This window comes from Anomaloglossus baeobatrachus, chromosome 8 (assembly GCF_048569485.1).
Source record: "Anomaloglossus baeobatrachus isolate aAnoBae1 chromosome 8, aAnoBae1.hap1, whole genome shotgun sequence".
NCBI classification, from domain to species: domain Eukaryota; kingdom Metazoa; phylum Chordata; class Amphibia; order Anura; family Aromobatidae; genus Anomaloglossus; species Anomaloglossus baeobatrachus.
Genome location: NC_134360.1, coordinates 208,968,135 through 208,994,921, shown reverse-complemented (window position 1 = coordinate 208,994,921; position 26,787 = coordinate 208,968,135). Strand labels below are relative to the sequence as shown.

Below are 26,787 nucleotides of genomic sequence, written 5' to 3'. Positions count from 1 at the left end.
ACGCTTCACTGACAAGAGCGCCCGACCCTTCGAGTGGCTATGTCAGCTCTGGGTTCTATGACGTCCTGCATTCTCTCAGTCATGTGGGCTCAGGCCCACTCTCGTTGTCTACAGGATCATATCCTGGCGCATTGGGACAGACTCCCTTCCTCCCTGAACAAACGGTTTCGCCTCTCAGGGACCGTCTCCTCGTCCCTTCAACCTGAGGGTAGGGGTTGCCTGGACCCAGACACCCCTGGTTACGCTGACAACCGATGCCAGCCAGAGGGGTTGGGGGGCTATGGTTGCACACACTCTGTTTCAGGGGGTCTGGAGTCCTTATGTCAGCTCCCAATCCTCCAACTACCGGGAACTCAGGGCGGTCAGAGAAGCCCTCCTTGCTGCTCAGGATCTCGTCCGGGACACTCACGTCCTAGTCTACTCGGACAATGTCACCACAGTGGCACATCTCCGCCATCAGGGCAGAACAAGGTCAGGCGCCCTGAAGTCCATGTCCTCCCGGATCTTCCGCTGGGCAGAACGGTCCCTGCTATCCCTTTCTGCAGTCCATCTAAAGGGATCCCTAAACCTTCAAGCAGACTTCCTGAGTCGTCAGGATGTTCACCCAGGAGAGTGGAGTCTGGACCAAGCGGTGTTCTGCTCTCTGGTGGCAAGGTGGGGTACTCCAGAGATAGACTTATTTGCTTCAGAGGGAAATCGCAAGGTCGCAACATTTTTCTCCCTGAACCTTCGAGACAATGCGTTGGGGGTGGACGCCTTCTGCCACAGTTGGTCCTTTCGGCTCACCTACGCCTTCCCGCCTATTCCTCTTCTGGTGCAGACCCTGCGGAAGATCAGAGAAGACGGAGCCACGACTATCCTGGTAGCTCCTCTGTAGCCACGGAGAAGTTTGTACTGCCTGATCCTGACTCTCAGAATCGACTGACCAGTCCTCCTGGGTTGAGACCCCAGTTTACTGTCTCAGGGTCCGATATTCCATCCGGACCCCCAGACACTCAAGTTGGCTGCCTGGCTTCTGAGGCCCAGGCACTGAAGGCCCAAGGACTTTCTGACAAGGTCGTAGCTACTCTACAGAAGAACCGTAAACCGGTGACTAATAGTATTTACAATAAAATCTGGATGAGATTTTCCTCCTGGGGTGGTTCTCAACCTCCTGACCCGCTCCGGCCTAACATTGCGCAAATTCTCGACTTCCTTCAGAGTGGTTTGGACTTGGGCCTTATGCCCAGCACCTTAAAGGTACAGGTCACAGCACTCAGTGCAGTCTTTGATACAACTCTGGCAGATCATTGATGGATCTGCCGATCATGGTGTCCGCTAGTAGGATCTGCCCACGGCAGAGGGTCCTGACACCATCCTGGGATCTCAATGTGATCCTTACCGAACTTACTCAGTCACCCTTTGAACCTCTGTCCTCCTGTGGCAACCGTTCTCTCTCTCACAAGACTGCCTTTCTCGTGGCAATTACCTCCGCTCGGAGAGTCGGGGAACTTCAAGCATTATCCATCCGGGAGCCTTACCTGACCGTCAGAGATGATAACATTGTCTTTCAGCTGGACCCTTCCTTCCTTCCCAAGGTGGTTTCGGATTTTCATCGATCTCAATCCATCGTCCTGCCTTCTTTCTGTCAGCATCCTCGGACTCCGGAAGAGGACGTTTTCCATTCTTTGGACGTTCGTAGGACGGTTTTACACTACCTAGATTTTACGGCACCTTGGCGTATTGATCATAACTTATTTATCCAGCCCTTTGGTCGAAATAAGGGGAAGAAGATGGCTAAGAGCACCATCGCCAACTGGATTGTGCGAGCCATTAGAGAAGCCTACTCAGCATCTGCCTCCACCTTACGGATTTACGGCACACTTCACCAGAGCTACCTCTGTCTCCTGGGCTGAATGGACAGGGGCTTCTCCTGAGCAGATCTGCAAGGTCTTCCCTCCATACTTTCACGAAGCATTATCGTTTGGATCTGGATTCTAACAGAGATTTGGCTTTTGGCAGGAAAGTCCTGCAGGCTGTGGTCCCCCCCTAGTTATCAATTCGTTGGTATTCCTCCTATGCTGTCGTGGAAGGGACTAGAGAAATAAGAAATATTCTTACCATTAATTCGGTTTCTAGGACCTTCCACGACAGCATGTAATTCCCTCCCTTATCCTCGATGTTCATGGATGTGTTTGTACTTCTCATATGCTATGGGTTCTTTGTAAGACACTGGCTATGGGAGGTGGGAGGGTCCTTTTAACCTCTCTTGTGCTTCTTGTCCCAATTAAGGCATGGAGAGACAACCTCCTATGCTGTCGTGGAAGGTCCTAGAAACTGAATTAACTGTAAGAATAATTCTTATTTCATACCCAAAGCCTTCAGTTTCCCTAAATTCCTCTGTCATCTAAATTTTTCCTGATCTGTGTTGATTACCATAATGAGTTTAATATCTGCAAACTTTCAATATCTACTCTTAACAAACTCATAACAAAGTAAATATATTAAAAAGAAGAAGGCCCAATACTAACCCCGTTGGGTAAACCACTGTTAGACAAAGTTCAAATAGACAACATTCACAACCTTACTTAGCAATACGGCCTTCCAAACACTTCTTTGGTTGCAATTAGAGATGAGCAGAACCATGGAAGTTCTAGTTTGCCAGGTTCAGCCGGACTTAGATAAAGGACCCAGACTTGAACTTGAACCCGGAGCCGAACCCCATTGGAAGTCAATGATTAAGCAGTTTGCCTCTCCGCTGATATATAGCCAGCGATAAACAGAGCACTTTCGGGGAGGGCAAGTTTTATTTGTGTTTTTTGGACACAGCATCTGAAAACATTGTTTTCACCCCCAGTGAGAGCCATTCAGAGACTGCAAGTGGCTCATACTGGGCCAAGCACTTAACGTACCTGAGAACCCCGATGCTCGATCAAGTGGTGAGCATATTAACAGCACCTGAAACCAAACTCTCTTTTTTTTTTTTTTTTTTAAAAAGTCTGTGTTTGGTAGGGATCCCGAACTTTACAGTTTGAGTTCGCTTTTCTCTAGTTGCAGTGATTATTTGACCACTGGGTGGCACTGTTTCTCTAATATATTTTTCTTTCTATTTAATCCATACAACAAACGTGTGCCCATGGAGATCACAGCAAATAGCTTTGTGAAAATACCATGCTATCTTACATGGGAAACGTAGTGGTATAAAAAACCTTTGGGCCCCAGTAAGTGACTATAATATGTACATTTTCCCATACAATTTTAACATGTTCACATTTAAATAGAAATATCGTGATCAGCACACCAATATCACTCTATGGAAGTAAACAATTGTTTACTATTTAGTTGCCTTACAGCACGCAGGTCCTGGGTTTGGATCTAACAAAAAGTAAATTCTGCAATGAGGTGTTATAAAGGTGTTATAAATCTTTGTGTAGATTTCTTCAGGGTGCTTTTGTTCCTATGGGAAATTAAAAATACAGATTCTTAAAGGGGGTTTCTGGGATCAGAAAACTGGTTGCCTATTTTTAGATAGTCCATAAATATTATATTAGTGGGCAACCAACTCTTCGTAACTGCATTGATCACCTGCTGTAGATATTATAGCGCTATGTAATCAATGCATAATACATAAAATACCGTATATCCCTATAAATGGATTACCGTAATCACTGATGAGGCTGCAACGCTCACCATGCCCTGCGGCATCTTGTTTACCTGCACACCATCTTCAAACTAGCCGCTGTGCTGGGGACTGAAACAGCGTCCCATTGAAGTGAATAGAACACTACAACACCCAGCAGAGCCAATACTGTGTGTGTACATGTCTGTGCGTGCGCGGAGGGTTACTGGACCTGATCTGTGTGTGTGCGCTCTTTTGGGGGGCTTTCTGCTTTTTTTGGGGAGTCTGTCTTCTTTCTTTGGGGGTATCTGCTATCTCTAATTCTCTCTGCTGTATTCTTTAACTTTTTAAGCTGGTACAATATAGCACTGGCGGACACAGACAGAAAAGGGCCCCTGTGCAAGAACAATATATGGGCCCTTTACAGTCCAATAGTTCATCATAATGCACACTACCGCTTCTTTGGTGGTAGAAATGAACCCTCTTACCTGGCTTTTAAGGTTCCATCAATTACGGTAATAGAAATAGAAATGTAATAGAAATCATGGAATGAAATTCCTTCAGGTAATAGAAATGTTTGTACTGAAGTCATAGCCATGTTATTCATTTTTCTCATTTCTACCTTCCTTATAGCGCTACCATTGCCTAGCACCACAGAATGGAGTTTACACATGAAACACTAGTATAATACAGTCATCAATTACAGAGACATGTGCCTGATTTTACGCCATTCTCACTCTAAGGCTATGTTCACACAGGGATTTTTCGGTGAGTTTTTGCTGCGTTTTTTTAGCTGCAGATTCGCCTTAGTTTTATGCAAATCCATGCTAATAAAAAGCTGCTTTTTACAGTCCCAGCAAAGTCTATGGGATTTCTGCAATCTCACGCACACACACACGCACGCACACACACACGCACGCACACACACACGCACACACACACACACAAACAAACAAACACCTGCAGATTTTTTCCTGACTGTTTTGTCAAATACCTGCATTTTTGCGGCAGAGCATGTCAATTCTTTGCAGCCATATAATATGGAGGAGCCGGCTTACCCTTGTGTCAGCTGCTGGATTAAGTTTTCAACTGGCGGGACCCGCTCATGATTTTATGAAGAAGCAATCCAAAAAAGCTTGTAAGGAGAAAGACGGGGACAAATCCAGCGGTATTCAATAACCAGAAGGTATGTATAAAACTATAAAGTCTTTATTCAGATAATATTAAAAATCCAGCCGTAGTAACAGTGGCAAGTCGAGAAATTAGTCAGAGCCTAGTTTCGGCACTCAAGCCTTCATCCTGTCTCGTCTTCTTGAGCACCACGCCTACTTGGCTAAAAATTTCTATACAGGGAAAAGGAGGCCAAATCTCAGGAGCAGCAAAGCGCAGGAGCAAAGTAAGGCTATGTGCGCACGTTGCGTATTTGCATGCAGTTATGCTGCGATCTGCACCGCAGCGTAACTGCATGCGTCCTGCGTCCCCAGCATAATCTATGAAGATTATGCAGGAGACGTGCGTACGTGGCGTATTAGAGCGCAGCGCTTCAGCTGCTGCCCGAAGCGCGCGTTCTAAGAAGTGACATGTCACTTATTCCGTGCGCTCTGCATGCAGTCCCTGCTCTGTCTATGGGAGGAGCTGCAGTCAGAGCGCATGAAATCGGCCTTTTTTTTCATTACGGACTCTTTCTGCAGCGATTTGAAGCGCACGTGTGCTGTTCAAATCGCTGCAGACGTTTCTGCAGGGACAGAACGCTACATGCACACATAGCCTAAAACTGTTGCTTCTGTCAGAGGCCCCAGGCTTAAAAAGACTACCTCAGACAGACTTGTCACAAGACACTCCATCTGGAAGATTTACCCTTTAGCCCTTTAACTCCTGTAAAGGGATCTTGCCTTAGAATGGGATCCACTGGATTGCTAACGCGGAAAGCTGCTGCCGGTGTATCTGTCACAGGTGTGTCATGTGTAACATACAGTCATGTGGTTTCTGGCAATAAAAGGGTAACAGCATTTGGCTGCACACAATGCTCCCTGACTTTCTATTGTTCCTGCTGTCAGTATTCATTCATTGTAATAGGCAGCTTTCCTGCTGGACTTTAATCTCTCCCCCTTTTGGACCCAGTAGAAGCTCGCCTTCCAACCAGCTGCTGATCATCAGTATTCTCTTGGTGCTTAAATACTCCCTTCTTCCCTGGACTGGTGCTGGTGATATTTAGTGCATTCTAGCTCTGGTTGCAAGCAGGTGGCTTGCTCTCATTTGTCGTATTATTGCTGAAGCTTGCTGAACTCCTGCCTGTGTCATCTGTGGATAAGTGGTTTATGCTTTTTTTCCCCCGTGTGTCCCCCTTGTGTCTTCCTTTAGCGTTTAGTGGGGTTGACGAAGAGCTCATCTCACCTGTTCCCTATTTAGGGACCAGAACTAGGGATACCTAGGGTCAGGTGCATAGGTGCAGAACCTATCTAGGGTGGTGAGAGACCCTAAGGACCAGCTGTAGGATTGGCCAGGAGTCACCATCTCCCCTTCCCTAAACACAGGGTACCCTTCCCTTACCTTTCGCCGCTCGCTTGGTACTTTCACGTACCTAGCGTGACAGTAGCGAATTGGAGACAATAGTCATACGGGGTCAATACTAAAAAGTCATGTCAAGCATGTGGTCAAAATTCAAGCTGTGGTTAGACAACGGGGTATACACAATAGCACACAATAGAGCAAAGTTTCCGAGAGACCAGGTGCAACTGAACTAATTGAATAACTGGCATCTAGAGACTCTTTGCTGGGGTTCATATAGAAAGGAGCCTCGCCCATGGCTCCCAGCAGTGAACTAATTACATACCAGCTCACTGCAGCAAAACACAGGTGGACAGGAAAGGGACAACTGGTCCCAGCAATCTACAAGCTAAACTCCCAAATGCGCCAGCAGTAACTATATTAGTGTGGTGCCACCTAGTGACCAGAACAGGGGTTGCAGCAGTATGTTCAGACACGGATGTGACAAAAACATCCCCAGATTCAGGAGAACAGGTAAAAATCTATGTATTTATGTTAGGGCTCTTTCACACGTTCGTGCCTCCGGTACGTGTATGGTCAGTTTTCTCATGTACCGGAGACACGGGCACACTTAGACCCATTAAAATCAATGAGTCTGCGTGCACATGCGTTTTCTGCCATGGACCGTGTGTACGTGTGGAGCATACATGTGCTCCACACGTAGACATGTCCATTTTTCTCCGGCATCATGGGTGTCACACGGAACGCAAACGAGTCACACGTAACACAAACGGACCACACAGATGAGTTCCGTGTGACACGCACCGGAGAAAATACATGTGTCTGCGAGAAAAAAAAACAAAACTTTACTCACCTTCTCCAGCCCTCCTGTCTCTGCCGCTGCTGTCACTTGCTGCCGACCGCCGCTCATTATGCTCATTGAATATTCACTTCACTGCGGCCAGAAGCAGCAGCAGCGGGGAGTCGTCAGGACCGGAGACCGAAGATCAGCACCACGGACAGCGATGCCAGGGACAGGTGAGCAGAAAGTTCCCGTTCTTCGTGTGTTATCACGGATAACACACGTAGGCAATAAACACAGCTCACGGAGGGCAAAACGCACCTCTGACACGTCCGTGAAAAACGCGCGTGGTTTTTCACGAACGTGTGAAAGAGGCCTTAAGTGGGAGAGGGGACACAGGAGCCTCATGCCATCAGATACTGCAACTTCTGTGCCTCTTACATGACCCGTGATAACGCAAATATAACTCATCATGATGAACATATTTTATTATATTATATCTGCCATTTTTGTTGTGGTTTGCAACACTCATATCTTCTCAGCCCAAGTCCCAGTCACATCACCTTCACTGTCCCCTCCACCAGCATGAAGGGCACAGCGTGGTCAGGCCGGTGTTTGTTATGAACACACTTTTAATGAAGTGCTATTTGGAGGTTATCTCACATCAAACCTCTCCCATGAGAGCAGCAGCGCTTGTTTTTCCTGCAGAGATGTTCAGTCATCCAGAGAGGTTTCCACAATGCAGTTTCTATTGAATTTATCGACATTACAGGTATATAAATCTCAGCTGATAACGGTGTCGGTGTGTTACTGCTTATTGTGCCTGAAAACCATATGGCAGCACATGAGCTATCTGTTCTTTTCTAAAGCGGGCTTTACACGCTGCGATATTGGTCCCGATATCGCCAGCTTGGGTACCCGCCCCCATCTGTTGTGCGACATGGGCAAATCGCTGCCCGTGCCGCACAACATCGCCCAGACCCGTCACACATACTTACCTGCCCGGCAACATTGCTGTGACCGGTGAACCGCCTCCTTTCTAAGGGGGCGGTCCGTGCGGCGTCACAGCGACGTCACTGAGCGGCCGCCCAATAGCAGCGGAGGGGCGGAGCTGAGCGGGACGTAACATCCCGCCCACCTCCTTCTTTCCGCATAGCAGCCGGGAGGCAGGTAAGGAGAGCTTCCTCGTTCCTGCGGTGTCACACGGAGCGATGTGTGCTGCCGCAGGAACGAGGAACAACCTCGTTACTGCTGCAGTAACGATTTTTGAGAATGGACCCCCATGTCACCGATGAGCGATTTTGCAAGTTTTTGCAACGATGCAAAATCACTCATCGGTGTCACACGCAACGGCATCGCTAATGCGGCCGGATGTGCGTCACCAATTTCGTGACCCCAACGAGTTCGCATTAGCGATGTCGTAGCGTGTAAAGCCCCATTTAGGCCATGTGCACACGTTGCGTCCTGTACCTTGCAGAAATGAACGTATCCTCTGGCAGAATTTGTCATTGTCAAATTTGGTTTTGACCACATAAACGCAGGAAATACGCATGAGTTTTTTCTGGCGTTTTTCGCCCGTTTTGACCGCGTTTTACATGCATTTTCTGTGCTTAAACTGAGATGCATTTTCAATACAAATACACATATAAATAAAGTTTGAACATTCAAACAGTAGGAAAAAATGAAAAAAAAATAAAAATAATAATTACCTTTAAATCATACACTATAATGATAATTTACCGAAAATGATTATTGAGATTTATTAAGAATGTTCCAAATAAAGTAAAAATATTGTTTTACTCATTTTTTTAAAGTCGGAATGGATGTGAGGGCAAATGGAAACCTCTTAACCTCACTATAATGCCAAAAACGCATGCTTTGATTTTGTCAAAAAAGCATGCGTTTAGCATCAAAAATGCATGTAAAACGCTAGCAATTTCTTTAAGGATGCGTTTTGATAATTCTCATTGACTTCAATGTTAGCAAAACGCTGCCAAAATGGTAAAAACAATTGACATGTTGCGTCTTCAAACGCAGAGATTTTGACAAATTTTTGTCACAAAAAACGCAGCGTTTTTGGACGCATAGTGCACACAATATGCCTATTTTCCATAGACTTTGCTTGGAAATCAAAACGCATGCATTTTTGCATTAAAACGCTGCAGTTCAAAATGCTGCAGAAACGCATGAAAAAATGCAACGTGCGCACATGGCCTTAATGCAGATCTCTGTCTATGCTCCGAATTTTGCCATGGTCAACCGTGTTTCTCTGAATATAACAACTAACTAGCGGTTACCCCTAAACTATTACCTATATTGCCCTTTAATGCTTTTGATTACTTTTGTATACATTGTATATAATATTGTATATAACTTTGTACAACACTTGTATATATTTTCTCTTTCCATATATGTATTTTTCTCTTCCAGCGACTTTTTGAAAAAGATGAGTCGAAACTTCCAGAGTAACAAGTAGCCTATCACTATCAAAAATATATATTTTTTTGCGTATACCACAAATAAATTCCACTATTGCATGAACATTTAGAAAGTGCAGGGAATTATTAAAGGCCGCTTTACACGCAACGACATCGCTAACGAGATGTCGTTGGGGTCACGGAATTTGTAACGCACATCCGGCCTCGTTAGCGACGTCGTTGCGTGTGAAACGCAGGAACAACCGTTAATGATCAAAATTACTTACCTTATCGTTGATCGTTGACGCGTCGTTCCTTTCCCGAACATCGTTGCTGTTGCAGGACGCAGGTTGTTTGTCGTTCCTGCGGCAGCACACATCGCTACGTGTGACACCGCAGGAACGAGGAACTACATCGTATTTGCGGCCGCCGGCAATGAGGAAGGAAGGAGGTGGGCAGGATGTTCCGCCTGCTCATCTCCGCCCCTCCGCTTCTATTGGACGGCTGCCGTGTGACGTCACTGTGACGCCGAATGAACCGCCCACTTAGAAAGGAGGCGGTTCGCCGGCCACAGCGACGTCACAGGGAAGGTAAGTCCGTGTGACGGGTGTAAGCGCTGTTGTGCGCCACGGGTAGCGATTTGCCCGTGACGCACAACCGACGGGGGCGGGTACGCTCGCTAGCGATATCGATACCGATATCGCAGCGTGTAAAGTGGCCTTTAGTTATGATTTTTGGGCTACCCCATTTTACATGCACCTCGACTCCTTCCGAGTGCAGAACCAATGTAATGCGAGTGCATTGCAATTTTTCTCTCGCCTCATAGACTTGAATGGGTGCGAGAGAAACAAGGATCGCATTGCACCCGCAGCATGCTGTGATTGTTTTCTTGGTCCGATTAGGGCTGACAAAATAATCGCTCATGGGAGCTGGCACATAGGTTAATATTGGTCCGAGTGGAATGCGATGTTTTATCACATTCTACTCGCTCCAATTTTCATGCCGTGTTTCTTAGACCTTACTGTGCTGGTTGCTGTAGTTTTGATAAAATCAGTGTTTTATCAGCAGGAGATTATCACTTGAGGACTAGGAAGCATGACCCAACAAGCAGCAAAGCTCCAGCATTGAACCACAGGCAAAGAAATAGGTAATATAAAAAGTAGCTTTTATTAGACCATATTAAAATTAAAACTGTACTGACACCATCAGACTAGGTACAAAACACCAATACGTTTGAGCAGATTATACCATGATTAAGGCATAATCTGCATGTTCGTGTTTCGCACCCAGATTTGACAATGCCAGCGCAGTTTTAATTTTAATATGGTCTAATAAAACCTACTTTTTATATTATATATTTATCTACCCGTGGTTCAGTACTGGAGCTTCATTCCTTGTCAGTTCAATTTTCTCTTCAGTCCTAGCCAGGGCAGCTCCGGGGGTTACCTGGCCAAGAACTTCTGGTGAGAACTGGCATATAACGTATTCCTTCCAAAGACAATACTAAGGACCAAGGGGCATTCACTGCGAGTGGAAGGAAGGCGATTCCGGCAGCTAAATAGGAAAGGATTCTTTACAGTTAGAGCAGTCAGACTGTGGAATGCCGACCACAAGAGGTAGTGATGGCATATACTATAACAGCTTTTAAAAAAGGGCTGGATGATTTCCTCAGTACACACAACCTTGTCGGTCATAAATGTCAAAATGTATAATTGGTGGAGGAAGGCTGAACTAGATGGACCACAGGCTTTTTTTCAACCTATGTAACTATGTGAGCTGACACTTTCCTTATTTTACTAGAAAACATGCTACCATGTAATGCTCCATATTAATTAACCCCTCCCATACCACTGATTCGCAGCTTTCGGTCTATGTAAACTGTACATAGAGAGTTGCCAATCAGTGGTGTGGGCGGGGTATACAGAGCTCAGCATTCAGAGAACAATTAGATTTGGAGCAAATAAAACAGTGAATTTTTCAAGACTGCAGTAAGCAGCCCAGTAAGTGACACATCACTGGAATCAGGTTTTCAGCCCCGCATCATGCTGCTCTCAGATAGGGAAGCAAAAACCTGGTGTCAGATTCCCTTTCACAAACAGAGTATGCAGTGGGGGAAATTGGTGAAAAATGCAGGATACAAATAATTGCCAGTAATAGCATTATTCCTCCCGTACTAACAAAAGACAGTTTATTCTGTATAGTTATTTGACAGCTCAGTTAGATTTTAAAATCTGGCTGAGATTAACCCAAAACAGCACAAAAGACCAAATATGCTGATTTTATTTATTTTCCCAGTTGGTGAGCCCTTAATAGTAGTAACTGTCCCATACTTCACAGTGATTAAATATAAATAATTATTTATAAATTATAAGATCAACATTGTTTTTTAATTCTACAATGATATTTTCCTCTTTTTTGCTACTATACAATATATATTATTTGTTTAATGACTCTATGACTAGAAAGGGAGGATTAACTTTTTATGATATCTGTATAATCATCTCTGTGTATAATGTGAAGCTGTTTAATTAAGTGGTTCCATTAAAGGGAACCAATCACCAGGATTTTGGTATATAGCCTAAAGCCAGTGCTATACTGGCACTATCGGGCTGATTCTATACATACCTGTAGTGGTCAGCTCGGATGTTTAGGTTTTGAAATCCAAGAAAGTAAAGTTTATAAAATCATCAGCTTCTTGAGTGACAGCAGCTGAGGCTCAGATAATATCTGGGGGGTATTCATAATTATCTCTCCCCCTGTTAGAATTAGCATAAGTATTATACAAAAGATTCACTTTTTCTCTTGCAGGACCTGTGTGAGGTCATACCCATGTGATCAGAAGGGGCGGGGCCTCAGCCAACAGAAAAATGTTGCTTCCTGATATTAGCTTTGTTGGCTGAGGCCCCGCCCCTTCTGGACACAGGGATATGACCTCACCACAGGTCCTGCCAGGTCGATTGTATAATACTTATGCTAATTCTAACAGGGGGAGGGGATAATTATGAATACCCCCCAGATATTATCTGATCCTCAGCTGCTGTCACTCAACAAGCTGCCGATTTTATAAACTTTACTTTCTTGGGTTTCAAAACCTAAACATCCGAGCCTATAGAATCCACCTGATAGTGCCAGTATAGCACTGGCTTTAGCATATATATATATATATATATATATATATATATATATATATATATATATATATATATATATATATATATATATATATAAATCCCGGTGATTGGTTACCCTTTAATAACAAAGAAAGTTGTGTAACATATATACAATAAAGATTATAGATTTAAAGAGGTTGTACAGTTTAGAAAACCTGCATTCAAATACCTTATTAGAGAAGTAAAGGGTCTTCTATCTTTGATTTAATAAAAAAAAAATTCAAGGGTGGAAAAACCCTTTCATTGAATGGATCTTATCTTGCAGCCAAAGTAAAACATGACTTCAGTGACGTTCTCTTGCTCAAGAAAACACTATTGAATTCAACGGACACAGTGTAATGCTTTTCTTCTCCAGTGATGGCGCTCAAAGGCCAATCAGTGGCGGTCCCAGACTCATCTTATCTTTGGGTGACCCCTCTGATGAATAGGAATTGTCCACAGAAGACAACCTCTTAAAGGGAATGTGCCATCAGAAAATGACCTATGTTTTTTGTATTAAATGTATTTTTTTCTGCCAATCTTTTCCCATATTTTTATCATTCTGGCTTTATTAAAAATAAAAATTAAAAACTTTGCAATTTTTCTTTTTTTTAAAACTGTTTCCATGTACATTAGCAGCAATGAACAGATCTAAACCTTACCTTTTATCTTAAAGCATCTAATGAGCGTGTGCAAAGGTCATTGTGAAGGAAGGAGGAGCAGGGTAGCTGTGCCATCACCTATTGTGATTGGTGGATCCTATGGTAACAGCTGTGTAGAGGCTTTAATTTTCACTGTAATCCTGCCTCTGTTGATAAGGAACCTGCTGAAAACTTTCTGAACTGACAGGAAATTAGTATCTGAAATAGCGCTAGTATTTAGTGTGAAAATTGAAGATTACCTTTTTCCTTTTTTTTTTTTTAAAAGATTGTGATATGAAAAAATGGCTTTTTTTTTTTTAAACAGATCATTTTCTGATGAGACATCCTCTTTAAACCTCCTTGTCATATATTAGTTATCTTGTCCTCCTATGCGTATTAGTCATATGTAAAAAAGTTCTAGTGGATCCAATAAATACTCCAGCTTTTTTAAATACTGTCACATGTTGTGATGGGAGCCTGAGTTTAGAAAATTCAAATGATCTAAGTGTCCCCTGAGATTGCATCGGTGTCAATGATCAAAGTCTGATTCATCCCCGGGCACTAAACTCTCCGTCTCATCCTTCATTCCATAGTAGAGGTCATCAATCTCAGAGTCATGGGTAGGGCCCGGCATGAACGAGGCAATTCCTAGCTCTCCTTTACCGGTGCAAGGGTCACCATTGTGGGGACATTGATTGCTTTGACGTTTCGCCCCAGGATTGGCTTCTTCACTGGACAATGAGATTTTGTTTCGTTCTGGTACAGGTTCATCAATGAGGTCAATTCCTTCTCCAGAGATGGGACCCTGGAGCTGAGGCACGGAGTTTCCCATCATCGGACGATCATCCTGCCAATCATCACTGCTGTGAAGAGATGAAGTACTACTTCTTCCATCTTCAGATGTTGTCAGGTTGGTGTCTTCTTTAAGACAGACCAGGGGTGCACACGGGCTGCAGAGAGAAAAAGCAATAAAAAAATGTACTTTCAAAGGAATTATCTAATCTAGGATCTAATGAGGAACCTCAACAAATGGCCGCCTGTCATGCGGTGCACTCTATATGTACCCTTTCATTATAAGTAATAGAAGTTATGAAAACTTTTAAAATTCCTTATGCTCGAGATTAAAAGTAAAAAACATTTCCAATTTTTTTAAAAAAAATTGATGGCCTTGCTTAGTAGTGCATTACACTGTTCTTTTAGCAGAGTTGTTTAAGCTTATTTTTGTGCTTTTATTTTTTTTCTCCCCATCTTCCAAAAGCCATAACATAACTAATATGGGGAAACAAAATTGAAGTGCAATAAAATAGTGATTTTTTTTTTTCTGCATTTTTTTATTTTGTTATTATGACATTAATTATATGTTAAATATAGCCCAGTAGGACAATTCTCATGATCAGTGTGAATATAGCAATACCAGACTTTTAATTCAAATTCAAAACTTTGTGTGTGTCTCCAATTTCTGAGACCATAACTTTGTCCCTATCAGTATGTCTTTAGAAGAAACCAGAGAAGACCCACAAAAACAATGGGAGAACATACAAACTACTTGCAGATACTGTCCTTGATGGGATTTGAACCCTGCCCCAGCATTGCAAAGCAACAGTGTGAACCACTGAGCCACCGTGCGGTCCTATATATACTACAGTGCTAACCACTGAGCCAGTGTGCTGCCCTATATATAGTACCAGTGCCAGTGTGCTAACCACTGAGCCACCATGCTGGCCTATATATAGTACAGTGCTAACCACTGAGCCACCGTGCTGCCCTATATATAGTACAGTGCTAACCACTGAGCCATCATACTGTCTTATATATAGTACAGTGCTAACCACTGAGCTACTGTGCTGCCCTATATATAGTACAGTGCTAACCCCTGAGCTACTCTACTGTGCTGTCCTATATATAGTACATTGCTAACCACTGAGCCAGCATTCTGCCATATATATAGTACAGTGCTAACCACTGAGCCACTATGCTGCCTTACATATAGTACAGTGCAAACCACTTAACCACTATCATGCCCTATATATAGTAGAGTGCTAACCACTGAGCCACCATACTGCCATATATATAATACAGTGCTAACCACTGAGCCACAGTCCTGCCCTATATATAGTACAGTGCTAACCACTGAGCCACTGTGCTGCCATATATAAATACAGTGCAAACCACTATTCTGTCCTATATATAGTACAGTGCCAACCACTGAGCTACTATGCTGCCCTATATATAGTACATTGCTAACCACTGAGCCACCGTGCTGCCATATATATAGTACAGTGCTAACCACTGAGCCACCGTGCTACCTATATATAGTACAAGGCTAACCACTGAGCCAGTGTGCTGCCCTTTATAGTGCAGTGCTAACCACTGAGCCACCATGCTGCCCAGTACAGGTGTAGCGGGGTGCCAGGGGTGCCTCGGGGGTTGTAGTCGTGGCCCCATTTTCTATCAGGCTAACCCCCGGCTCCGCCGTCACTATTGGGACAGGGGATTGTTCTGTGGGGCAGAGTGTGGTGGAGAAGAGCATACCATCGGCCGCAGGAAGACTCTTCAGGCAGGGATCAGTTGAACCAAACGACATGTTTATTGCACAGAGTTTCACAAACAGCTCAATGCACGGATCTTGTAGCGTACGGTCACAATTCCTGTCCGGGGAAATCTTTCCTTGTCGTCTCCTCTAGTGGGGATGTGCCCGGCTACTCTATTTCACCTAGGCTCCCACTCCGGCTATCACAGACTTGACCCACACAAATTCTGCTTCACCATTGAGGACACTTTTTCTCTCCTTTCCTTCGTTCTTTCTGTCCACTCAGCTCCCACACTCTGCCCCTGCTGTTCCTTCTCCCCCGTCCCGGAATTCCCTCACTTCAACACACACTTCTCTCCCTTCTGTCGCGGGCGGGGAGGAGGGTGTCAACACACTACGCTCACCCCTTCTGCTCGGGTCCGGCGGCTGCTGCTCAGTGGTGGCTCGAGCGGTGGGCCGGATCCCGGGGGTTTCTCGAGCGGCACTCCTCGCCCGTGAGTGAAAGGGGTTTGTTGGGTGTGGGAAGTATTTATTGTCCGTGACGCCACCCACGGTTGTGGTGATTTCACCACCGCTGCTCAATACGGGGATCCCGGGGATGGTGATGTGGAGCAGCCAGGTGTTGTGTTGCCCCTCCGTGGGTAGGGGTTGGTGATCCCGGGGCCCGGTGATGGTGAGGGAGGTGCAGGGCCTGGTGGGCGCAGGGACGCGGGGGCAGCGCTGTGCCTTGCGGCACTGTGGTACTCACTCAGCCTGAGACGTTGACACAGTTTTTACGGTAAACCAAGCGGCTGGATAGACGGTCCCACGGACGGCTGCACTTGCTCTCCCAGTAGGTGACGGTGATGTCCCTTTTCCTAGCACCTTTGTGTACTTGTTGGTTGCGATGGGTCCCCACCGGTAACCCGCTCCCCGGCTTCAAGCTGGACCGGGAGAGCTCTACTCTTTGCCCGCAGGCGCTGGCCCTAAGAAATGGGTGCCTTGGCGGTGGCGGTGTCTCTTCTACTCTGGTTGGGCTGTTGCCTTCAATCGGGACTTGGTTGTTGGGGGATCTACGTCCCCGTCACTGACGGATTTGGCAAATTATGGCGACTCCTAGCCTTGCCGGGGTCCGAGAGGCCCCTGCCCTGGTGCTGACTGTCCTTCGGAACACTGCTCCAGACCGCCGGGCACACAGCCTACGGGGTCCTTCCAGGAACTTCCAAACGGTCCCCCTCCAGACAGTCACCGCCGTTGCTGACCTTGCTGACCTGTCCTGCACACAGCTGGACTACTTCAGGCTTTTACACGCTCTCTCTGTTCTGTCACCACTCTTGCTCTCCTCCTTTACTACTTTTCTTCCTCCACTTTCACTTAGCTGTTTACTTTAGCCCTGTCTGGGCTACTCCTCCACTCCTTCCACTTCCTCCTCCCTGACTAGACTGCCTGGTACTTCCCGCCTCCAGAGCTGTGAACTCCTCGGTGGGCGGAGCCAACCGCCTGGCCCACCCCCTGGTGTGAATCATCAGCCTCTGGAGGAAGGCAACAAGGATTTTTGGTTAGCTTAGATGTTCCTACCTGGGATGTAGGGTGTGGTGGTGTGTGACCTGTGTCCCCTGGCTTGCACAGGGCGACACACTTCCCCCTAAACTGCCGGCTCCTCCTCCCTCCTGCACAGTTTCTATGGGGACAGCCGTCCCACCCGGGCTCTAGGGGAAAACCCACTACACAGTAAAAACATTTTTATTAATAACATCAACATTAACATTACTATCTACCCCAGCGTGGGGTATCTTCAGGGGGAAAACTGCACCGCCTTGTAAGGGGGCCGTCCACCCCTTACATTGGCAATATGTTCTATGTCAGGAAGGGGTTAAGCACAGTGTTGTGTTGCAATCATGGCCTGAGCCCTTTTAAGTAGCTGATTTTAAGGGTCGTCAAGAGTTGATCTAAAATTAATGGTTTGGATGAGCCCTTTAAGATGACTGTAGATGTTCCGCCATTTTTCTTTCTGTCAGTACTATTAGTAGATTCAGCCTATATCACATATGATAAAAGAGAGTCCGTTTCCAGTAAGATGTTGCTACGTACCAGTTGGCTTTGACCATCGCCTGCTCTTCGTTGCCGACTGAATCTCTGTGTATCTCCACCTTGGCTTCTATCTTGGCTTGAGAATCCCCCAACCTTGACTTCAGTAATGGAGGAACAGATTGGACTAAGTCGTCTTCTCCAGGCTCCTCCACCTTGATGTGAATCTGTTCATATGTTGGTAGAGAGGCTTCGTATTTCGCAGCATCTTTACTGCTTGTGTAAGGTGTGGTCGACCTAGTAAGATATAGATGCAGCAAAATGATCCAGTGCACTGACAATACCATGTGTCTATTGCAAAACTTATAAATATGACCAAAAACAGCCATATTTTTTGGAATATTCAGATGTAGCTAACAGGAAAAAAATATTACAACTAAAATATTCCCCATGTTGAAAAATTTTTGGGACAGAAATGTATGCACAAATTAATTAGTGCAAAATATTAGCTAACACCGATGCCATGAGGTGCCTGATTTCTATGGTGCCAAATTTATTACACTGGTGACTGCAAAGTTTTATTCAGTTTGTTTTATTTCTGCTAACCCATAGGTGGTGTCATGGTGACTCTTGGATAACAGGGAACCAGGGCCCCTAGGCTGTCCCTCAAACTAGGGGGCCCTAAGCTATCCCTAATATCAGGGATACCCCTAATGGTGGGGATGCCTGAGTCTCCTTCCTGGCCCTGCTCCTGACCAATCCTGATCTGTTTCACCCTCCCTCCAGGAAGGGACAAGACAGGAGTGTAATGAAAGTCACAGATATAGACAGACAAGGGAAAACCAAAACTCTGTCACACAGTGCACACACAAAGGTAAAGACAATAAGAGGTTCAGGAGGAAAAACAAGAGCAGAAAGGAAGCTACAAAACAACAGGGGTAACCACCACAACCGCACCAATCAATGACCACAACTTTCACCAGTAAGTCTGGGAGACCACACCTCACAGGCCAACAAAGACAAACAATAGCTGGCATGGGTGAAAGTTTCCACCAGCATAAATAGGAAGGGAGCAGATGTGATAGGTCTCCCCACAACATATGATCAAAGGAAACTAACAAGCAGACTAGCAGAGATCTTGCTAGCCTGCCTATGAATCAGCACATAGCAGGTCGATGATCAAGCCTGCCTGTGTTGATCCCAGACACCAGAGAAACCGTTGGGCAGAGTGTTGGATGCTGTTCACATTGCAAATTCTAACGGTGCCATGATGTCTTTTGAGCAAAACTGTGTGTGACAGGTGGTAAAGGGGAGTAGTTTAGGTGCAAAGAGGGCCCTAATGACCAAGGTGCCTCTCCATTCAAAATGTTTTACTTATCATATTCAAATAGTATTTTTAGTATTACCGAAGGGAAGGAGGAACCACCGGCACCATTCAGCAAGCTAACCGCTCAATCCCCTTACTCCAGGCTTATGAACGCGCTATATGGCAGTAGAATCCATAGGATATTGGCCACGGTGCTCATTCCAATAGACAACAATCCACACAGTCCATGAAAAAGAGACGGAAGGCACTCACCAAGTATGCTCAGAAAAAAAGCTGTTTTATTCAACCATCAGGTCAGGGGGAAAGGCATGTGGGAGGTGGGAACACACAATCCGTCGGACGTCGTGGAAGCGTCAGTTGTAAAGATGCAAAACGGCCATCGTCCGACGGATTGTGTGTTCCCACCTCCCACATGCCTTTCCCCCTGACCTGATGGTTGAAAAAAACAGCTTTTTTCTGAGCATACTTGGTGAGTGCCTTCAGTCTTTTTCATGGACTGTATTTTTAGTATTAAGTGGGAAACCTTTCAAAAAGGGTTATACAGGCATTTTACATGGATTTTCACAGTAAGTACATCAGCCACATCAGGTTCAGAAGACCTTCTATGTAACGTGTGCAGTTCATATTGTGAAATCTGGTGACAGATTTGCCTTAAAATGACCTTTCACTAGTTCACAGTGGACAGTTTCTGCTCTTGTTCCCACTACCCTCGTAAGTAATCAGTTTTCTTGTTTATTTTTGTAAATCAGCCTTTAAATTTAGTGCTATTTTTAAAAGTCTTTACTAAGGGGGCGTGGCTAACATGATCCTCAGGGGCGTGTCCTTCGGCTCCTCTACATTATTAACCTGTAAGCAACGTCCCCTTGGAAAAAGACCATAAAAATCAGCTCTGAATAAAAAGGGCCCGATTCCTCGAACTGTATGGAGGATTGTAAAAAATAAATATATATAAATACTGTAAATAAACAAAAAAAACACCATAATACTAGGGCAGCAGCTGGAATAAAATAAGAACAAAAAAAGTGGACATTTTTGACCTGGTGACACGTCCTCTTTAAATAGCAGGAGTAGAGATTTATCCTCTGTCCTCGTATCACGTCTCTATTGTATATACACTACCTTTCTCCCGAATTATCTCTGATAATAAACTTCCTTGTTTTCGCTCCGGTTTAATATGATGTGCCTGTTAGATAAACTCTACATAGTTTCCATTTTACACGTTGTAATAATGTTTGACCTTGGAGTAAATGACACGAGGAATAATCTGTAGGAATAAAGTATGTAAAGTTCGTCTTATTTCGCCTGCTGGAGACATACCACTGCTTCTGAGGGAGTTCAGGATTGGTAAGTGCAGACTTCTCTGAGAAAGGGACAGTTTCCATATCCACGGGGACAAATGTGATCTGTAAAAATATTACAGAAAAAATGTAAAAAAAATTTTAGAAATGCAAAAATATTTAAATATTTCTTGTCTAACATTTTTTTTGCTAAAATTACCACACTAATATTTTTTACAGTTAGGTCACAAATGCTATATAATGCGTACAATGATATCCCACCATGTGGACAATACACAGAGTGATGTCATAATACAGAGGTAATACACAGTGATGTCACAGTACAGGGATAATACACACAGTGATGTCACAGTACAGGGGTAATGCACACAGTGATGTCACAGTACAGGGGTAATGCACACAGTGATGTCACAGTACAGGAATAATACACACAGTGATGTCACAGTACAGGGGTAATACACACAGTGATGTCACAGTACAGGGGTAATACACACAGTGATGTCACAAAATAGAGGTAATACACAGTGATGTCACAGTACAGGGGTAATACACACAGTGATGTCACAGTACAGGGGTAATGCACACAGTGATGTCACAGTACAGGGGTAATGCACACAGTGATGTCACAGTACAGGGATAATACACACAGTGATGTCACAGTACAGGGATAATACACACAGTGATGTCACAGTACAGGGATAATACACACAGTGATGTCACAGTACAGGGATAATACACACAGTGATGTCACAGTACAGGGGTAATACACACAGTGATGTCACAGTACAGGGGTAATACACACAGTGATGTCACAGTACAGGAATAATACACACAGTGATGTCACAGTACAGGGATAATACACACAGTAATGTCACAGTACAGGGATAATACACACAGTGATGTCACAGTACAGGGATAATACACACAGTGATGTCACAGTACAGGAATAATACACACAGTGATGTCACAGTACAGGGGTAATACACACAGTGATGTCACAGTACAGGAATAATACACACAGTGATGTCACAGTACAGGGATAATACACACAGTGATGTCACAGTACAGGGATAATACACACAGTGATGTCACAGTACACACAGGGATAATACACACAGTGATGTCACAGTACAGGGATAATACACACAGTGATGTCACAGTACAGGGATAATACACACAGTGATGTCACAGTACAGGGGTAATACACACAGTGATGTCACAGTAGAGGGATAATACACACAGTGATGTCACAGTAGAGGGATAATACACACAGTGATGTCACAGTAGAGGGATAATACACACAGTGATGTCACAGTAGAGGGATAATACACACAGTGATGTCACAGTAGAGGGATAATACACACAGTGATGTCACAGTACAGGGATAATACACACAGTGATGTCACAGTAGAGGGATAATACACACAGTGATGTCACAGTACAGGGATAATACACACAGTGATGTCACAGAACAGGGATAAAACACAGTGATGTCACAGTACAGGGATAATGCACACAGTGATGTCACAGTACAGGGATAATACACACAGTGATGTCACAGTACAGGGATAATACACACAGTGATGTCACAGTACAGGGATAATACACACAGTGATGTCACAGTACAGGTAATACACACAGTGATGTCACAGTACAGGTAATACACACAGTGATGTCACAGTACAGGGATAATATACACAGTGATGTCACAGTACAGGGATAATACACACAGTGATGTCACAGTACAGGTAATACACACAGTGATGTCACAGTACAGGTAATACACACAGTGATGTCACAGTACAGGGATAATACACACAGTGATGTCACAGTACAGGGATAATACACACAGTGATGTCACAGTACAGGTAATACACACAGTGATGTCACAGTACAGGTAATACACACAGTGATGTCACAGTACAGGGATAATACACACAGTGATGTCACAGTACAGGGATAATATACACAGTGATGTCACAGTACAGGGATAATACACACAGTGATGTCACAGTACAGGGATAATACACACAGTGATGTCACAGTACAGGGATAATACACACAGTGATGTCACAGTACAGGGGTAATACACACAGTGATGTCACAGTACAGGGATAATACACACAGTGATGTCACAGTACAGGGATAATACACACAGTGATGTCACAGTACAGGGATAATACACACAGTGATGTCACAGTACAGGGATAATACACACAGTGATGTCACAGTACAGGGATAATACACACAGTGATGTCACAGTACAGGGATAATACACACAGTGATGTCACAGTACAGGGGTAATACACACAGTGATGTCACAGTACAGGGATAATACACACAGTGATGTCACAGTACAGGGATAATACACACAGTGATGTCACAGTACAGGGGTAATACACACAGTGATGTCACAGTACAGGGATAATACACACAGTGATGTCACAGTACAGGGATAATACACACAGTGATGTCACAGTACAGGGATAATACACACAGTGATGTCACAGTACAGGGATAATACACACAGTGATGTCACAGTACAGGGATAATACACACAGTGATGTCACAGTACAGGGATAATACACACAGTGATGTCACAGTACAGGGGTAATACACACAGTGATGTCACAGTACAGGGATAATACACACAGTGATGTCACAGTACAGGGATAATACACACAGTGATGTCACAGTACAGGGGTAATACACACAGTGATGTCACAGTACAGGGATAATACACACAGTGATGTCACAATACAGAGATAAACTTCGCAGTCATAGGTATAATAGGCATGGCACAGTAAAGAAATAACGCAGTGAAAAAGGGAATTGTGCATACAGTGATGTCACAATATAAAAGTGCACACAGTGATGTTACAGTATTAGAATAATGCACCCAGTGAAGTAACAGTATGGGAATAATACACACAGTGATGTCACATGATGAGCACAGCCATGCCACAAAACTGGAATAATCTCAAAACAGCAATTGAACATTGATTATAACCGCTGTGATGTTATACAAAAAAAATAAGTTATGAATAGTCTGGGAATTATGGACACGGTGATTTTACAGCAAGGGAATAATAACAGCATCGAAGACGAGGATAATGCACAGAATGATGTAATACACACAGCAATAGTAAAATATGTAATATATTGGTGTTGGAAACAGCTTAAAGGTAAGTTATAATGTAATTAGCACACTTAAAGGGGTATTCCTATTCTCCAAGATCCTATCCCTATATGTAGAAAGTGTAATAATAAAAATATTTGCAAATACCTCCAGTTAGAAATGTAGTATAGTTCTCCTGACATAGCCATGTCCCTTACCTCATGTGCAGGGCATTGCAGCTTAGGTATCCATGGTTAAGACTACTCATATAGGGACAGTTAGTTGCTAGTGGTCATAACCCTGGATACCTAAGCTGCAATGCCCTGCACATGAGGTAAGAGAAATGGCTGTATCTGGAAAACTATACCACATTTGGAGTTATTTACTTATATTATTATTATGACACCTACTAGATATTGGAATTAGGAATACCCCTTTACATCAGCAACACTGTCCCCATTGGGACTCAGTCTAAATTCCCTATCAGTATGTCTTTGGAATGTGGGAGGAAACCCAAACGAACATGGGGAGAACATAGAAACTCCATGCAGGTGTTGTCCTTGGTGAGATTTGAACCCAGAATCCCAGTGCTGCAAAGCAACAGTGCTAACCACTGAGCCACCGTGCCACCGTTGCTTTACAATGTGTATATGTCCACATTGGTCTCTAAATTTTACTATAACTTTAAGTGGTCACTGTTATTTCAATAAACTTTATGTATGGCCTCCGTCACACATCCGTGCCTCTGGTCCGTGTTTGCCATTTTTTGCACGTACCGGAGACACGTGCTTACGTTGAATCATTTATTTTCATGTTAAAAGCCGCACGTCAGTATTTTTGCACGGAGCGTGTGTATGTTCCGTGCATACGTGTGTCTGTTTAGAAAAAGCGCTGACATGTCCGTGTTGCTCCGGGATCACATACTCACGGGCCCATTACATCCTATGGGTCCGTGTTGACACGTACGTGATACGGATGATGTCCGTGTGCTATCCGTGCGGTCCGTGTCCGAGTGGCTCAAATCAAGTTTGTTACAAATTGAAATACTTGCAGGTGGCCAAGGTACCCTACAAAATCCAACATAAAAAAACTAAGGCCTGAGTGGATAATGGCATGGTTGTCATATATATCCAAACACATTGGATATCCATGTAAAAAGACCAACAGGTTAATTTATTGTGGATAATTATAAGAATGTGCTAATCAAATCCACCTATGTGTCATTATTCCCAACAAATAATCATTAACTTAATTTGATGAAGATGTGAAAAACGGACAAGATACGGAAAGCATACGGAACACACACTGACGTATTACACGCACAGAAAAATGCACACGTGTACACACGTAATGCACACGCACACTACACGGAGAGGAAAAACGGACTCCAAAAACGGAACACGGACTACAAAAACGGACATCGTCACACGTACGTTTTTTTCACGTGAGTGTGGCAAAACTGGTAAAAACTGCAGACGACCAATCTTATAATGGCCAGAAATGGTGTCATTGCTCATGTTGATACGAATAGCAGCTTATTCTGAAGAGTCACCTGAAGCGACAGGTCATATTTTAGTGGGTTATCTCTTACTACCAAAAAAAAAGTATAAAAAGTCTGTAAAAGTTGCAATATTTACAAATAAAAATTAGAAAAATAATATTACAAACTCCTTTCCCACTTACACTTGTTCAGTGAATGATGACGTATCATATGGCATCCTGTAGCCACTGAGTATCACAAGTTTGATAAGCATATAGAAATATTTTTTTTACTTTTTAGAGACACCTGCAAGCTTTTCACAGTTGGACACCCCCCTTTTTGTAATGTATTAAAAAGAAACGTAGTTTTAGTAATAGTATTTATAAAAAAAAAAAACAGCTGATAACAGAAAGTAACAGCATGCAGCAAATTTTACATATTTAAATAGTGAACTGAAATGTTTGTTCTTATATTATATATGCTATAAATTTAATATATATATGTATGTATATATATATGCAAACATATATATATATAGATATAGATAGATATATATACAGTATATGTAAAGATGTATACATTTTTTTCTTGTTTATATCTAATATATTTATTATAGCTTTTTATATTTATTTATATATACGGTATATATATATATATATATATATATATATATATATATATATAAATATATACACTTGTATATACATTTATATATATATGTATATATATATGAATGTATATTATTATATTTTTTATACAATTATATATTTTTTTCTTTTAGTTTGTAAATAATATATATATGTATTATATTATACATATATGTGTATATATATATATATATATTCATGGTGCTTCAATGTATATACACTTTGAATTATCATAAAAAAATTATTCTGTGTGCTACAAGGTTAAATTTACATTTACATTTTATTTATTTTGCAATTCAAACTTTAAGCTTTCCACTTTCAGAAATTTAACTTTGTAGAACAGGAAAAAAAAATCTATGATGCTTCGCAGTGTATATACATTTTTTGAATATAAATACAGTATATATATATATATATATATATATATATATATATATATATATATATATAACCCAGACTTGCATTTTGACATGAATAATATTCCAATATCACTACTCATCCCTCAAAAATGTCTATATACATACAATAAATATCTAGAGAAGAGAAATAGGATAAGGAATAGGGATGATCGAATACTTCGATCATTCGGCTTCGCAAATATTTTCCGAATACCTCGCCGCTATTCGACTATTCGATGCGCAATGTAAGTCTATGGGAAGCCCAAATAGTTCCGAATAGCTGTTATTCGGGTTTTCCATAGACTTACATTGAGCATTGAATAGTCGAATAGCGGCGAGGTATCCGGAAAATATTCGCAAAGCCGAATAATCGAAGTATTCGATCATCCCTAATAAGGAACCATGCTCTTACCTTGGGGTAGCACTGACAGATGCTCCAGGTGATCCCTACAAACACCAGTAAGACCCCCACACAGCAGAATGTGATGTATATCTGGGGTTTATCCACACTCATAATAAACATGCCAATCATTATTAGGAAAAATCCCAGGACGATGAGCCCGTAGCGGAATGTTTTATCCTCTGCCATATCCTCCAGAAAGAAAAAAAGAGTTTCCCTAGGGGTTATTAAAAGTGAAGGCGTCCAGGTATGAAAGATGGAATTAAAGCGACAGGCGTTCACAGAGGCAGCGTCTTCTCGCTGCTGATCTACGCTTAGTTTCCACAATCAGTCTTAGACCAGTCTTGACCAAAGTTGATCCAGCCAGTTCTAAAAAGTAGTGAAATGAATGCAAATAGTCTCCTGAAATTTCCACTCCAGTGATGCTGCACGCCTCTGTTTCACCTTCCCTGAAGGTATAAATACCCAGGAATGTCTGCATCTAAACC

The 26,787-nt window shown here is 43.2% G+C and overlaps 1 protein-coding gene across 1 annotated transcript; it reads right to left on the bottom strand.

Moving 5' to 3' along the window:
• Nucleotides 1–13,071: 13,071 nt before the first annotated feature.
• Nucleotides 13,072–26,533, bottom strand: BSND (barttin CLCNK type accessory subunit beta). The gene is made up of 4 exons (XM_075321080.1): nucleotides 26,312–26,533; nucleotides 20,276–20,361; nucleotides 17,695–17,928; nucleotides 13,072–14,044 (listed from the first exon to the last, which is right to left on the bottom strand). Exons 1-4 carry the CDS (start codon nucleotides 26,486–26,488, stop codon nucleotides 13,624–13,626), a joined length of 918 nt encoding a protein of 305 aa, XP_075177195.1. The 5' UTR covers nucleotides 26,489–26,533; the 3' UTR covers nucleotides 13,072–13,623.
• Between the last annotated feature and the right edge of the window lie 254 nt (nucleotides 26,534–26,787).

Bases quoted from the DNA above. Each gene is read 5' to 3' on its own strand.
- BSND (XM_075321080.1), bottom strand. From the start codon at position 26,488: ATGGCAGAGGATAAAACATTCCGCTACGGGCTCATCGTCCTGGGATTT. The intron at 17,929-20,275 runs GTATGTCTCCAG...ATATCTTACTAG, and splicing joins GAACTCCCTCAGAAGCAGTG to GTCGACCACACCTTACACAA. The intron at 14,045-17,694 runs GTACGTAGCAAC...TTCTCTCTGCAG, and splicing joins GCGATGGTCAAAGCCAACTG to CCCGTGTGCACCCCTGGTCT.